This window comes from Symphalangus syndactylus, chromosome 5 (assembly GCF_028878055.3).
Source record: "Symphalangus syndactylus isolate Jambi chromosome 5, NHGRI_mSymSyn1-v2.1_pri, whole genome shotgun sequence".
NCBI classification, from domain to species: Eukaryota; Metazoa; Chordata; class Mammalia; order Primates; family Hylobatidae; genus Symphalangus; species Symphalangus syndactylus.
Window position 1 is genome coordinate 38,257,968 of NC_072427.2, and position 15,126 is coordinate 38,273,093.

The 15,126-nt window shown below is 42.7% G+C and overlaps 1 protein-coding gene across 8 annotated transcripts in view; it reads right to left on the reverse strand.

Annotated features, from left to right (window-relative positions):
- MAP2K5 (mitogen-activated protein kinase kinase 5) overlaps window positions 1–15,126 on the reverse strand; it is a 260,015-nt gene that overhangs the window by 15,373 nt on the left and 229,516 nt on the right. Inside the window, exon 21 of one of the 8 annotated variants that reach the window (XM_055278006.2) lies at window positions 8,166–8,957. The exons of 4 other annotated variants lie outside the window; for them this stretch is intronic. In XM_055278006.2, the coding sequence (XP_055133981.2) occupies window positions 8,787–8,957 (171 nt within the window). In that variant the 3' untranslated portion in view covers window positions 8,166–8,786. Of the gene's footprint in view, window positions 1–8,165; window positions 8,958–15,126 lie in introns of those variants that run through there. 3 more of the 8 variants (XM_063638828.1, XM_063638829.1, XM_055278005.2) reach the window with 3 other exon arrangements.

A 15,126-nucleotide genomic window follows, 5' to 3' on the forward strand; every position in this document is an offset into this window, starting at 1 on the left:
GAGGAGGTAGGAGGTAAGAATTGCCCTGACTTTTATAGGCTTTGTGCTATTATAAATCTTTGTTGCAGCCATGACATTCTCCCTGGTGGTGAAGGGAACAGACCAGTGAATCTTCCTAATAGCTGCTCCTATTGCCTTTGCTGTAAGGATATTTATTTAAAGACAACCCAGTTTGAATATGTTGATTTGGAGAGAGAAATGCTTATATTTACTGATACCAGCAGTTGAGTAGGGGGTTTTCATTCTACAAGCGGCTTTCGAGCTCATTATCTTATTTCAGTGTCACAACAACCCCATGAAGTAGCTGGATGGCATTACTGTTACTTCCTTCAATTTGTGGATTTGGCCAAGGTAGAGCTGGGATTTGCACTGGATGTCAGCTCCCAAACCTGTGCCTTTTGTGATGATGTGCAATATAATAGCAGCCAGTTGTGAGCACTTACCCTGTGCCAGGTGCTCATTAGGTGCTTTCATTTACATTAGTTCACGTGATCTCCAAAAGCCCTATCAGAAAGTAAATGATAACCTATTTTATAAACAAGGACACTGCACTCTAAGATGGTAATGATGCCTGAGCCCAAGTTTCTTGAGGTTCTTGGCCTTCACAGGTCAGTCTTTCCCCACACTCCACAAGTGGTCAAAACGGGCCCCTGCATGACAAAGTCAGAGTCTGCCCTAGAGAAAATATGAAACAGGTGATTTGAAGCCCTTTGATCCTTCAGTCTTTGCCTCATCCCTCAACTCCAATGCCCCTTTTCCTGTTTAATGCAGAAGAGTCTCCTCTTCCAAAGCTTCAAAATCATCTGATGCCAGCTAACTGCTGACATTAAGCCAATTCACAGGAAAGTATGAATAACTTAAGAAGGGCACTAGGGCCATGTGCATTTGAAAAGAAGATGCTTGGCTCCTGCCCAGCTGCAGCTCGGATGTCTCACAGGTGGACTATTCAGGGCGTGAGGGGCTCTCTCTGGGTAGACAGGTAATAATTTACCTGTGGTTTCCAGGAGTCCTGTGGATTTCATTCTCTACAACACAGCTTATTCCCCCTAGCTCTGACTCTGTCTTCTGTAAAATATGGAGAACAGCATCAACCTCACAGGACAGTGTGTGTGAAATTCCTAGCCCAGAGGCAGTTCCGTAGTCATGACTATCAGTGGCCTAAATTTTGCAGTACTTATCATACTCCTTTTCTAAGGAAACTTTTATAACACCTAACACATGTTCAGCACTAAGTGTGGCAGACATTAGGACATAGGTTTTGTTTTGTTTTGTTTTTTAATGTGTCTGGCTCTCCTGACAGCTGCAGTAGAGAATTAAAGGCCCTGCTCTCCACATCTTAAGGACCCTCACCACTCAGTAAGCAGCCCCTCCTCTGAGCCTCAGCCCTAAAGACCCAACTTGTTCCCCATTTAAAACAAGAATGAGCAGACTTCTGGGTTTAGAATTCCATGTAACGAAACCACAAAATAGAAAAAAGGAATCCCAACTGTTGCATTTGTGCACAGCCTATAGACAAGGCGGCAGTGCCCTCAGACAGCATTTCAAATACAGTTTATTAGTGTGTGATATGAAAAGGGTATTTTTATTGCATGATATAATGCAATGGGACCTTGGGCGCTCTGTGGAAAGACCTCACACTCAGAAGTGTAATGAACCCGTAGTCCCAAAAACATTATACTGTACATTAACCTATCATTAATGGCACATTAGGGCTAGGGGCATTGCACGCTTGCTGGTCAGGGCTCCATCAGGACAGTGTTGAGAAAACCACACAGTCTTTCCAGGCTTAAAACAAATAGAAAAAATAAATATTCCTGATGTCTACAGGCTGCTTTAAAGGAAGTTCAATCCAGCTCTGCCTTGCAATTTCCAAGCCTGCTTTTTTAAGAGTGGAAGAAAGATACACAACCAAACAAAGGGAAAAGAAAACGACTCTCTTGTAGTTTACCCCCAGCTATTGGCTATTCAACCTCAATGTTGCTCGACAAGGTCATGAGCAAACAGCACCTTGGTAGTGCAAATGCTGCCCAAAGGACACTCGGGCCTGGACCACAGACTGCAGAAGTGGGAAGGGGCCTTGGAAATTGTGTGTCCACCCCCTTCACCTGTCTAGATGGAAAAATCAATCTTCAACAAGATGAAGGAAGAGACAACACATTCAACAGAAAAACAGGCAAAGAATGTGAAAAAAAAATGTGGCCAATAAACATATGAAAGAAGTGTTAATCCTCATACTTAATAAAATAAACGTAAATTAAAATGATTAGATCCTTTTTTTTTTTTTGAAACAGAGTTTCGCTCTTGTTGCTCAGGCTGGAGTGCGATGGTGCGATCTCGGCTCACTGCAACCTCCACCTTCTGGGTTCAAGCAATTCTCCTGCCTCAGCCTCCAGAGTAGCTCGAATTACAGGGTCCCCCCACCACGCCCAGCTAATTTTTGTATTTTTAGTAGAGATGGTGTTTCACCATGTTGGCCAGGCTGGTTTTGAACTCCTGCCTCAGGTGATCTGCCTGGCCTCCCAAAGTGCTGGGATTACAGGCGTGAGCCACCACGCCTGGCCAACTAGATACCATTTTGCCACTGACTAGGTTGGCGAAGATTAAAATCTGATAATTTAGTATCAGAAGAGATGAAGAAGAGCTAACATTCTCATATCCAGTATACAAAGATGTATACATAGAGACACAGTCACTGTCTTAATAACAAAAAAATCTGGAAATAGTCAAAATATTCTATGACAGAGTCCTGGATAAATATGATACATCCATAATATGGAATACTATGCAGCCATTAAAAATGAGGTTGATCTTTGTATTATATGGAAAGTCCTCAATGGTACACTAAGTAAAAAAGCAAAGTGCAGAATAAAAAGAATTAAAAATTCTAGAAGGATACCCAAGCTACTATTAACAATGCTTATCTCTAGAGATTGGGGCTGGAGGATATGGAGGATTGGAAGGAGACTAACTTCTTACTGTATATCCTTCTGTACTGTGTAATTTTTTTTTTTTTTTTTGAGACAGGGTCTCTCTCTGTCACCCATGCTGGAGTGCAATGGTATGATCATGGCTCACTGCATCCTCGACCTCATGGGCTCAAGTGATCCTCTCACCTCAGCATCCTGAGAAGCTGGGAATACAGGCAGTGCCACCATGCCCAACTAATTTTTAAATTTTTGTAGAGACAGGGTCTCACTATGTTGCCCAGGCGGGTCTCGAACTCCTGGGCTAAAGTGATTCTCCTGCCTCAGCCCCTCAAGAGCTAGAATTATAAACATGATCCACCATGTCTGGCCAAATTTTTAATCATAATTTAAAAACTAGTTTTAGCAAATAAATGATGATGATGGCAGGAATAAACATTGCTTATGAACCTATTATTTTCCAACTACTATGTTAAGTGCTTATGTGCTTCACCTTATTTGCCTTTTTACAAAAACAGAAACAGTAAATTGGTCACTATTATCCCCTTTCCATGCAGTGGGTACTAAAGTTTCCAGGGGTGAAGTAAGTTGCTCAAGGTGACTCTCTTACCCATCTACCTTCAGTAATGAAGCAGAGTATTTATAAAATAGAGAAATACTTTCCAAACTTAAGACAGCCTGAGGCCACCTTCCTGGGGACAGCCTGTATAACCCAGCAGTGATACAAGGAGGTGAGTGGAAGGCAGGACAAAAGGCTGCTGACTGGCTGAGGCCAAATCAAATTTCTGGAAACATCTTATCTCCATATTAAAAAAAGGGGAGAAGGCCTGGGGACCCCAGAGCTATACACTGTTTAAGCAAATAATGCTTGCAACCAGGGACTCAAATATATAAAGCAAAGTAGTTCCCTAATTACATATAAATCAACATCAAAGGAAACACACTTGCAGTTCCATGAAGAGGAAGCTGCCTCAGACCAGCAGAATTTCAAGGTAAGAGTAGGGGCTGAGAAGTATCCAGAACAGTCTCCACACCTTAGGACGCTGCTGTGCCAAGAAAGTTTACTGTTTTCTCATTCCTCCATTTTTTCCCAATTTTATTAAGAGACTTATTATTTTTGGGTAATAGACTGCAGTAACATTTTTAAATGCTAGATTTTATTTGTCCTAGGGTCTGCCAGCACATGCTGTAATTAAAATGTTGATTAGTAAACAGTTTAAATATATGACAGACAATGCAGTTAAAGCCTACAGTTAGGTCAATATGTGATTTAGATTTGCCATTTAAAAAATCTCATTTAAATTTTGCATACATTAATCACTACCATACTTCAAGGTTCTGATATCCACCTGACTACAATATTAAAATAAAACTTGCTGCCCCAGGGAAATCCTACTTATTCTTAATTGTTTCGAGGCTTTGATGGGCTTTTAATCTAAGATTAATTTATGCAATTTTAAATAACTCTTCTTATGATTAATAAGCTTGAAAATTAAAAGGAGTCTAAAGCAATTATAATGAGCATTTGGTCATAACCTCATTAGAAGAAGGAGTGAAGGATACAGCTCTGGAATTCTTACAAGACTACAATTTAAGGTTACTTTTAGAAAAGTCAAACATAGTTCCTGAAATTGCAAAGGCAGGTTAGCAAAGGTCAGTGTTAAAATGATGGCTAGCTAGATTAGCATACTAATGATTTTCCCTGAGAGTGACAGAAAGGACACAGAAAAGAAGATGCAGAAAGAGAGACAAGTGACATGTTGCCAAACAGCTACAAGCGCTGAACTCAGTTTCCCATTCTTTTGGCTAGAGACCTTTGCAAAATTTGAGAAATAGCCAAAGGGTCAGGACATTCCTATGCGCGAATCAGCTTCAGCCAGAGGGTCTGGCCCACCTGGGGCAGGCGGAATCAGTCCTGTTGTCCGCCCTGCCTGCCTATCTGTCTATCATTGACCAGCCACTTCCCTGCTTAAGAACCAACAAGAGCGTCCAACTGCTCCACTACTCTCTGGTGTGGACAGCCCTTCCAGATTGCACTGGCCCCATGCAGCTAACTTTACCCCATCATTTCCAAGGGTCTTTTTTGCTTTGGCCAGGGTGGGTTCTTCACTATCCTCGTTCCGTCCGGTCTCAGCCTGTGCCATTTTCTCTCCCTGGAATGTCTTCCCTCTTGTTATTAGCAGTGATGATGATGACAATGATGATAAAAATGGTTACCATTTATTGAACACTTATTTTATGCCAGACACTGTGCTAAGTGTCTAACATTTTTATCTCACTTAAATTTCATGCTTTGCGATACTCTATTTTTGTAAGTAAGGAACTAGAGGTGGAGAGCATTCAGTAACACGCTGCAGGATGGACAGCTAGGAGAGGAAGGGAGAGGGAGGGGAGAAGCTGGCTTTCTGTTGTACCACCACTTTCCAAGTTCTGTACTCAGATCCGAGCCAGGCATCCTCACTGACTACTACGGCCCCTCGGCCACTGTTCCCTGAGCTCCTGCACCACCCAAGCCAGCAGCTTGGCACTCATCTACCTTCTCTGAATGTTGCCAATGGGCATGTCTAGTCTGCTCCTGAGACATAAGTGTTTCCTATATTCTTTCTGAACCTATCACGGCACCTCACACACCTGGACAACAAATACTTGTTGATTAACTGGTTTACAATAATTCCCTCCAACAAGACGCTCATTACATTTTACCGATAATAACGGGCAGACATGAAAAGTTATGGCTTCCAGTGAGTGGGGAGGAATGTGCTTCATCTTGTTTGGATTTTCAACCACAAAGACCACCCCAAGAGACTACCAATTCAGTGTACACCAACTGCAAACATCCGACATACATATAATTTATTCTAAGTCACATTAAACTTCCCTAAACACACGTATCTTCCAAGAGGCAACAAGCTGGAAATACCCAGGAACATCAGACAGATGAGAAAATCATGACCCAAAGAGGCTGAATGACCTCATGCCCCACGTATGTCTCGCACTTCATAGTTTACAAACACTTTCATAAACTCCATCTTCTGTAAGTTAAAAAAAAAAAAACAACCCAACAGCTAAAAGCTCCCTGTGAGGTTGGTATCATTACCCCATTTTACAGATGAAGCAGCTCAGGCTCAGATGGGCTAAGTAAACAGCTGTTGCCTGCCCAGTTTCCTAGAGGTAGTGCCTGTACTTGAAGCTATATTTTCTGATATCCAATTCAATCTCTTTCCAGTTTCCCAGGTTGCTTCTTTGTCAACATTTACCCCATAAACTGATTTGCAAGCTTTGAAAGACCATCCTTAGCCTCTCCAGGCTTTACTCAAAACATGTCCTGCCAGTTGTCAGATCACAAACCCTTCTACCTTTCCACTCCTTCCATCAAGGTCATAGGATGAACGAGGTCATGGCTCCATGCCAGGGCCCCTGCTGCCTCCACGCCTCCAGTACCTGTGTTGGTGTGGACATCTGTGGGTTGTCTTCTCCTCGCTGTTTCCCCTCTCCCTTCAGGATGGACCCCGACTGTTTGGCTTCCTGTTTGTGTGACTTGACTACTTTGTTTGCATGTATGATGGATTTGTGTTTGCTGGATTAGTGTCTGATCGCCCTCTGTATTCCCTACAGCTATGCCACTCAAGTAGTCGTCCTGTGAACTGCTTGCTGCTGGCCTGCAATGATACAAGTAGCCATGCTGCAATGTGAACCGCACACAGCTTCCTTCACTCACAAAGTTTTGCTCCAAAAAGCTGAACTGAACTAAACAGAATGCTTTCAGACAGGCTTGATTTATATGCTGGCACAAATTCCTTATCTTCCTGTGTTTAAGAAACAGTTCGGGGCCGGGCATGGTGGCTTACACCTGTAATCCCAGCACTCTGAGAGGCCCAGGCAGGTGGATCACTTGAAGTCAGGAGTTTGAGACCAGCCTGGGCAACATGGGGAAACCCCGTCTCTACTGAAAATACAAAAATCAGCCAGACATAGTGTTGCTCATGTGTAGTCTCAGCTACTCAAGGAAGGGCAGGTGCTGAGGTAGGAGGATCACCTGAGCCTGGGAGATTGAGGCTGCAGTGAGCCAAGATCGTGTCACTGCACTCCAGCCTAGGTGACACAGTAAGACCCTGTCTCAGGGAAAAAACAACAAACAAACAGTTCAGATACTACCACTGGTACACAGCCCATACTCCGAGTTCAGCTAAACACAAATGTGCTCAGTAAAAAGTTTGTTGAGTTAAAGGTAGTTTCTCCCAAACTCGAGGAACATCATCTCTTGGAAGTTGCCGATTTCTATACCCATGATGGCAGAAGTGGAAAAGTGGAAAGGTTTGTGACCAGACAGCTGTCAGGACACACTCTGCCCTCAGTTTTTGCCAAAACCAAAGAAACAATGATTACATAAATTCTCACAGCTTCCCCTCTGATAACCAACTAACAGACCAGGTGCAAACTGTTGGTAATTACTTTCTCTTTTGTGTTTTGTCTCTACTGAGGTTCAGGCTTCAACCAGGCCCCCCTGCCACCTGGGGATGGGTGGAGAGTGTGTGCAGCCATCTGCTCTCTGCCTCGACCATGGCCCTGCAGATGCAGCCTGTGGCATCAAGGTGGAAGGGACCATAGGGAGGGAGTTGAGCAAAGCATCCTACAGGGGCACTGGCTTCACAAGCACACTCTGCTGAAATCCTACAAGTTTCTTCGTGTGGTCCTGTATTTGTATTTAGCTTTATTTTTCTAACTGCAAGAAATAGTTTGACTTAGTGGAAATTCTCTAAACCACAATAACAATCCTCTGCCTACCATGCAACAATGGGTGTAGCTTTGATGTTGTGCAGTAGGACAGTCCTGTGTTCTTCCTGGCTGTGTGACTCTAGGCAAGGAAATTAACCTCTCTGAGCCCCAGTTTATGCATCAGTAAAATGGGAATAAGAATAATCCTTATAGTGTTCATGTGAAGGTCAAATGAAATAACTTAGATGAAAGAATGCTCTAACTTCAGTGTTTAAAATGTTTTATGTTTAGATCCATTTCTCTATATATAATAAATCAATTTTTTAAAGATTATAAAACAGGATCCTTTCTGGATTCATCTTCAGCCCCAAGTTAGGTGCAATTGTTACTTCAATCTCTTCAAGTTTGTTTAGAGAAAATAAATTGTAGTATGAATACTGGCTAGTGTGGCTATTAGGCTCTGGTACTTATGATATAAGCTGCCTTTCACATCTGTGTGCAGAAAAGTAATATACTCACATAAATACCCAAATGTCCGTGGGTCCCAGCTCACCTGTCACTCCATTCTCAAAGCCTCCCCAGATACCCCTAGCAGAAATTCATTTCACTTGTTAAATTCATATCATTTAAATTCAATGACCATTTATTTGAGCATTCTACTCAGGCTGGAGACTGGGCTAGATGCTAAGGATACAAAGATAAGACATGATCTCTTCCTCGAGGGGTTGTGGTCTCCTTTATTGACTGTTACCACAAGTTACTGCCACAAAGCGTGAGGAGCGCATTAACAGAAGTATTAGCCAGGGTGAAGGGTGACAGGCAAAAGGAAGTCCTCAACCCAACTGAAGCACGCTTAGGAAAGCTTCACAGAGGTTGTGCCAGTTGGGTTTCGGAGGTGGAGAAGTTCACCATCTGGCAGTGAGGAAACAGCACAAGCAAAGACATGACTGTGTGAGGATGCCTCATGCATCTGGGGACTGCCAGAAGTTTGGAGCACAGGACTCCACAGGAGTGGCCTGAGGTGAAGGAGTAGGTGAAGGTGGGAGGAGAAGGTGAGGGGGGGTCTCTGGCGATTCTCACATTCTATCCTGTGCTTGGCTGTGTCTACCCTCACCTTCCTCACTGGACTGTGAGCTGGCTGGGGGGTCAGGACTTGGGGCTGACATGCCGCCTCCTCGGCGTCAGGCAGGATGCTGGGCACAGAGCGGATGCTAAGACATAAAAATGGCGAATGCAGACTGAAATGCACATCTGTGATTCCCACATCAGCTTCTCTCCATGTCTCACAACAGTAGAAAAGGCTTCTGAAATACAAATCTGCGCCAGACGTGCAGTGGGTTATAATTCAGCCAGTCACCTAAAAGCCATCCTTACACCTTCCTTTGGTGCTTAACCCACTTTCCAGATGATGCGGCACTGCTGCCTGCACAGGAGAGGTGAAAGGGGGGCCGTTTCTGAAGGCAGGAAGGAGACAGCGCCCAGCCGAAGGTCTGCCGACCTCCCTGACAGAGGGAGGAAAGCTTGTTTTGGAGAAGGGACTTTCCAATGCAGAGCTGGTGCCACGGGCCCTGCATAAACCAGCATTCCAGGGTTGCCGATCTGCCTTCCCCAGAGTTAGAGCGAGAGTATTCCAGAGGCAAAGCTGTGGCTTAAAAAAAAAAGTCGCGTTTAATTTAAAAATTAGAAACTGGAGCAGGCTGTGAGCACAGGGGTTGATTGAAACAAAATTTAAATTCCTGTCAAGCCCATTTAAACACAGGGGCCCTTCATAGACAATTAGCTGCTCCCTGTGAATGCTGAATAAACTCAGGCCTGGTCACTGTGAGAAGAGAGGCGCCTACTGTGAGGCGCTGAAAAAAAAATTAACTAAAATCAGGCTGTATGAAATATTTAGCCTTCCAGTATATCACAGGGGTTTGAAAGTGTAAACAAGACAAAAATCGATTCCTCGGTGCCCTCAAATCAATCCCCCAAAATGGTTAGGGCATCTGTTTCTGCTAAATTTTGTTTACATCGGCAGATTTGCCTTAATTGCAGTTGTTTATCTCTCATTGTCCCTGGGGCCCTAATCTCCCGATTACTAATACTTAACACTCATTTCACATCTAAAGCTACTTCTAATCCTCAACAGGTTTTGGGGGCTCTTAAAATTATTGAAACCGCAGAGGCAGGAGACACTGCCTCTTTGTGAAAGGAACATTTTCTTATCTACTACCAGCTGGGCCCAATCATCACCAGGGATGGCTACAACAAAGGTGCTAAAAGGCTCTTCCACAATGACTGCTGCTCCACTGGGGATTCAGAGGATAAAAAAGAGCTTTGATGGAAAAATCTGAACAAGAGGCTAAAGCAGTCCAGCCAAATAAAGTTACTGTCATAATCAAATGCTGTCAATCACCATGAAAATCCAATTAAAAATGTTTCAGCACAGCCCTCTTAAGTGGAAAAAATGTACCCTATTTATACAAATTTTTGTCAACTCCACACCAATCCCACAATTAGAAAGTCCTGCTATTAATTGAATCCCCCTCCCCTCCAAATTTAGAAAGAGATGCAGGCCATTCAGAAGCCTTCTGAGGAAGCTAAGACACACACAGGCTAACAATTAAGAGTTAATCGGGTTACATTTGAAAATTCCATTTTCATTTGTGTCAAGGGAACCTTTGCACAAATAAATGAATGGTACCTATTCTCCTACTTCAGAATCAGTGACCATTTATATGAAGAGAACAGAGAAACGGTAAACCAGGATACTGGAAAGAAACTAGTCCACGCTCCAGCAAATGTCTCTCGGTAGACCAAGGCCTAATGTTTAATTCTAATCTTGAAAATTAAATAGAGGACGGTAGGCCCAAATGTCTCTACTGCCTTTCTGCAGTCTCTAAATGGCCAAGTGAACCTCAAATTATCTGCAGAAAGATTTGGCCCCTCAAATAACTCTGTATCCGAAACCACAAGACTCACAATTCCCAAAGGTCTCTCTCAAAACTGCTACAAATTAAAAAGCAAACAACCCATTAAACAAATCCAGCTGGTACAACTGTAAATAGGAGCTTTCTAATATTTTCCCCAGCTCTTAAAATTCCCAGTTAGACTGGTTAATAATTGATAAGAACTGCATCTATTTATCGGTGTGTACTCACAGGAAAACAACTTTGCTACCTTCAACAGCAATTCCCAAATCCCAGGGACTAGCTTTAGGATCCTTTTATATTTCTCCCACAAACGGCTGAATGTCTCTGGTCTTTTTCAACCGAATCCGGTATTCCCAAGAGCTGGGGAGTGGGTGGCATGCATCTGATGTGCTGACAGATAAAAACCTTCAGGTCCCCTGTCATCAATCTAACAGGCAAAGATGGTGCTAGCCAGGAGGTCTCCTCTAGGTTTCGGCTCTCTAATAACCTCTGGATGTGGAGTTACTTGCTTGAGGTAAATTCTCAAGTGGTCAGAATGCATACCAAAGATCATATGTGCTGCTGATCACCACCTGGTTAGCACCTCCTAGATCTGTCCGTATGGACATCCAGGTGGGATGGCTAAACCCTGGTGCTGGTTCTGATCGGTAATCCTCATGCTATACTGGTTGTTAAATGTTTTGAATATTATCCCTGCAAATATTGCAACATCCTAGAAATTTTATTATTTTGGCACCAAATTTTCTAACCTAGATGACCTCTCCTAGCAGGAAGTCAAACAAAAACCTTTTTTATCTGGCCATGTATTCTAGTGTGGCCACCCTAATTTATACTGTATATTGTAATGTCCAGGGATTGCTTGTTCTTGGATTAGCTTCTTTAGCTTTACTCTGAGTTCCTGGAGAACCAGATACATGTCTTGTTTGTCTGTCTGTTTAGTGTCTACTTTATCTGTACAGTGTTTTACTGGATTGGATTAGAGAGAATAGCATGTGCAACCAACACTGTTTTGCCTAAATGACAGTAGACTAGGATAGGCACTGAATTATAAGATCATGATCCTCCTTCAAGGAACTTACAATCTAGTGGAAGAAAAAAGGTATTAAACCAGTAAGTTTCCCCTCTGGCTGTCCTTGTAATCATCTAGAGAATTTTAAAGGTTAAAAAAAAAAAAAAAAAGTACCTTCTCCCTGGCCAGAGTTTCTTTGATCTGGGTTGGGATCCAGGCATTTTTTTTCTTTCGCCTTTTAAACCTCTGAGGTGACTCTGATGAGCTGCTAGGGTTGAGAGCCGCTGTACTACATGGACTAACTTGTGGTCATAAGATGAATATATAATTAAATGCTGCTCCAACCTAGACACAATACATGCAGAAGGGCTTCAGAGAAGGGAGCAAGCAACTGTGAAGGCGAGAGTAGGGAAAAGCCACAGGGAGGAGGACCAAGACCTTCCAGGGGAGGGGAGAGGGCACCACCCAAATAACAGAAAGTTCTAATGAGCTGAGTCATGGCCAATGAGGAACTAAAGTGTAACATACTTTAAAGAGCCACCTTAGCCTCCCGCTGCCGCAAATCTGGCATGGCACTGAAGAGCAGCCCAACTGATCCACTTTACTGCATCCAAGATAACCAAACTCTTCCTGTGCTCAATGAATGCTACACAGCTTCACTGTGCCTTGAAACAAGACACTAGGAAGATGACAGTCCAATAAAACACGAAAGAGGCATTACAGACATGAGTTCAAATAACTACAATCTTAAACAGGCGAGTCATCATCATACTAATAGATCTGACTTGACTGATGGAGGAAAAAAGTTATGCTTAACTGCGAAATTAAAACTGTCAGATCACCATGATCAAGGAATTACAGACTTTATCTATATCTCTCTTGCTATGTGCATGTATATAAAGACATATACATACACACACATATTTATCTGCTAAAGTCTTGTGAAAAGATTAAGTGGTCACATCTATGGAAAAACAAAGCCTGTTTTCTTAGGGTTATAATCTCTCTGTTCTTGCTGAAGTGCTAATGTGTCATCAAAAATTCAAATTAAAGCTGTCTGATTTAGTGCGATCTCAAGTATCCAGACAGTGATTCTGCCGTTGTAATTATGTGCAATTAAAAAGCTAAAATCAACTTCTTTACTAGTGGGTTCCTCTTTATAAGCAGACACAAACAGATGATTTTAATGGCCTTCAGAACTTAAAAAAAAATTCCATGGTCGTCAGCTGGACCCTACGTGGGGCCCCCTTGCTGTTGTGATGACTTTTGTGCATGATGGAAATACTCAGTTGAAGTTACAATCCCAGCCAGTATTTCTCACTGCAAATTCTGGGCGGCATAGCTAATAAGCTACTTCCAAATGAACAACTGAAAACAAAATGATGTTTACAAGAATGAGTGGCCAGACACATTAGGAGTCTGGCCCTAAAGGCTCATTTTAAAACACACTTTATATGACACAGGCAATAGCTAACTGTAGTGAACTACATCCAAGTTCACAATTTATTAACCATCATTAGTATTTTAAAAAGCTTAGATTTTTGCAAGCACAGGGTGGATGAGCACTCTCTAAGGGGGCTATGGAAATACACCTTTCTTCATATTTGCGCTCAGGGCACGGGTAAGCCCCGGATCAAAGTAAACCAAAACTTATCTTTGGCACGTTTAGTAGAATGTGGTGATCATTTCGAATTGATCTGAGACCCGTGCTTCTAGTAAACAGTAACAGGTAAGAAATCCCCCTACCCTTCTGCTAACCACAAAGGATCACCCTGCTCTCACAGAGGTAAGATCCTTTTCCATCTTTCCTCGTGACTTCTCTAAGACTTGCTGGTGACCCCCTTGTTTACCTGCCTTCGTAAGACCTCAGAACCCTCCCTTTTCGTTGAGCCATTCCTCATTAATAAACACTCTCCCTACTGCAATAGCCCTAAATAAAATCATCTTCTTAATTGTCTAGTGCATTTTGTCTTTCACAGTGATCAGAAGATTTGGGTCTAATAATGAAACAAAGCCATTTGGTGTGAAGCCCAAAGTCACACTGGAATTTGAGTGCTGGAGAGACAAAAATCTAACATCATGGTTACCCTGATTGTTAAACGGACCACGCAGATGTGCAATTTATCATATACCTTGATTAATTGAGAGAACAACCAACCATACTATCTGAAAATGTAACTACAATCAGGTTTGGAAAAGCAGAAAAGCTACCAGTGACAATTTAATTTAGAGGAGTTAAACAAGTTAACATCTCTTAGTAAGTAATTAAATGTTTAAACAGATTTTTCTAGAGCAGTTTGGTGTTTATTAGCCCCCAAACATTACCACCTCTTATACATAAAGCCTTAGCTGAGAAATGAGATGCCTTCAAGTTTGCAGCTGCTGGGATGACATGAAGGAAAAAAATCCAAGAGCACTATTCTGATTTTAACTGATACCCCGCCTTCTAGGACCCATGCCAGCTTGTTGTATTTCTAATGCCACTATTTACTTGCTGTCTAAGCAAAATGTCAAATTTCAATTGCAAACTGCATCCTGTGTTTCTTTTTAGGTGCCTGGATTGAAAACCAAACCTGAGGAAATGCTAAACGCCTTTAAAGGATGCCCTACTCTGGAATGTACAAGGAGATGCACAAAATAACAGGCATTACTAGAACCTAAGGAGAAAACCCATGTTTTTAAACAATTACTAAAGCAGTATAGTAATAGCATAAAGACAATTTCTTCGCCAGCTTGTTTCTCTGAAATTCTCTCTGCCACTGAACAGCTAGAACAGATAATAACTATTAGTAAATCAAACTCCTCTGCAATATCCAGCTGTGCCTCACGCATTTACATACAGATAGAATGGGTATATGTTTTTAATATGTATGTGATACGTACTTTTACCACAGCCCAAGTGCATGTTACAAAGGAGGGGGAGAATGGGAATCAGATCAGCATGAGATAATAAAGTGGCCTAGATAAAGTATTAGCCAGCGATTGATCTCAAACCGGGATGCTGCTTCTTCTGACCTGATTACTTACTATGCATAGATTCCATTAAATAGAGCTTAGACACTGAAAGCTTCTGGAAACACTCTAAATGCATAGAAAGATCTACCATACTCCGAGCCCAAATTGTAACCGTGTGGGTGCCCACAGCCCACACCGTCCCCGCTCAAGTTAAGGCCCACAATCAGGCTAGACAGGGAGGTTAAAGGGCTGCCTGACGGCTGGTGCAAAGCCCTGCTGAACCCCATAGAAAGCACCCCACCCCCACCCTCAAGCAAGCACTCTCCTGCTGAGTGAACACTTCCCTCCCTACAGTCAGCTCCTGGCCAAGTAACTCTAAAGGACAGAAGCAAGGGAGCTTAACAATCATTGAGGGTCAGGGTCCCCTTTGAAAAATGTAGCAGTCATGAATTCTTCTTTTTGGATGAAAAGGCACATCTCCACATGCATAGATAACTTCAGATGTAATTTCTGGGGCTCTGACTTCCTAAAGTCACAGACCATTGGTCAAGGGCTGCCCCCTCGGTTTTGCAGATAAAGACACTGAAGTGGAGAGGGGATGGGGAGG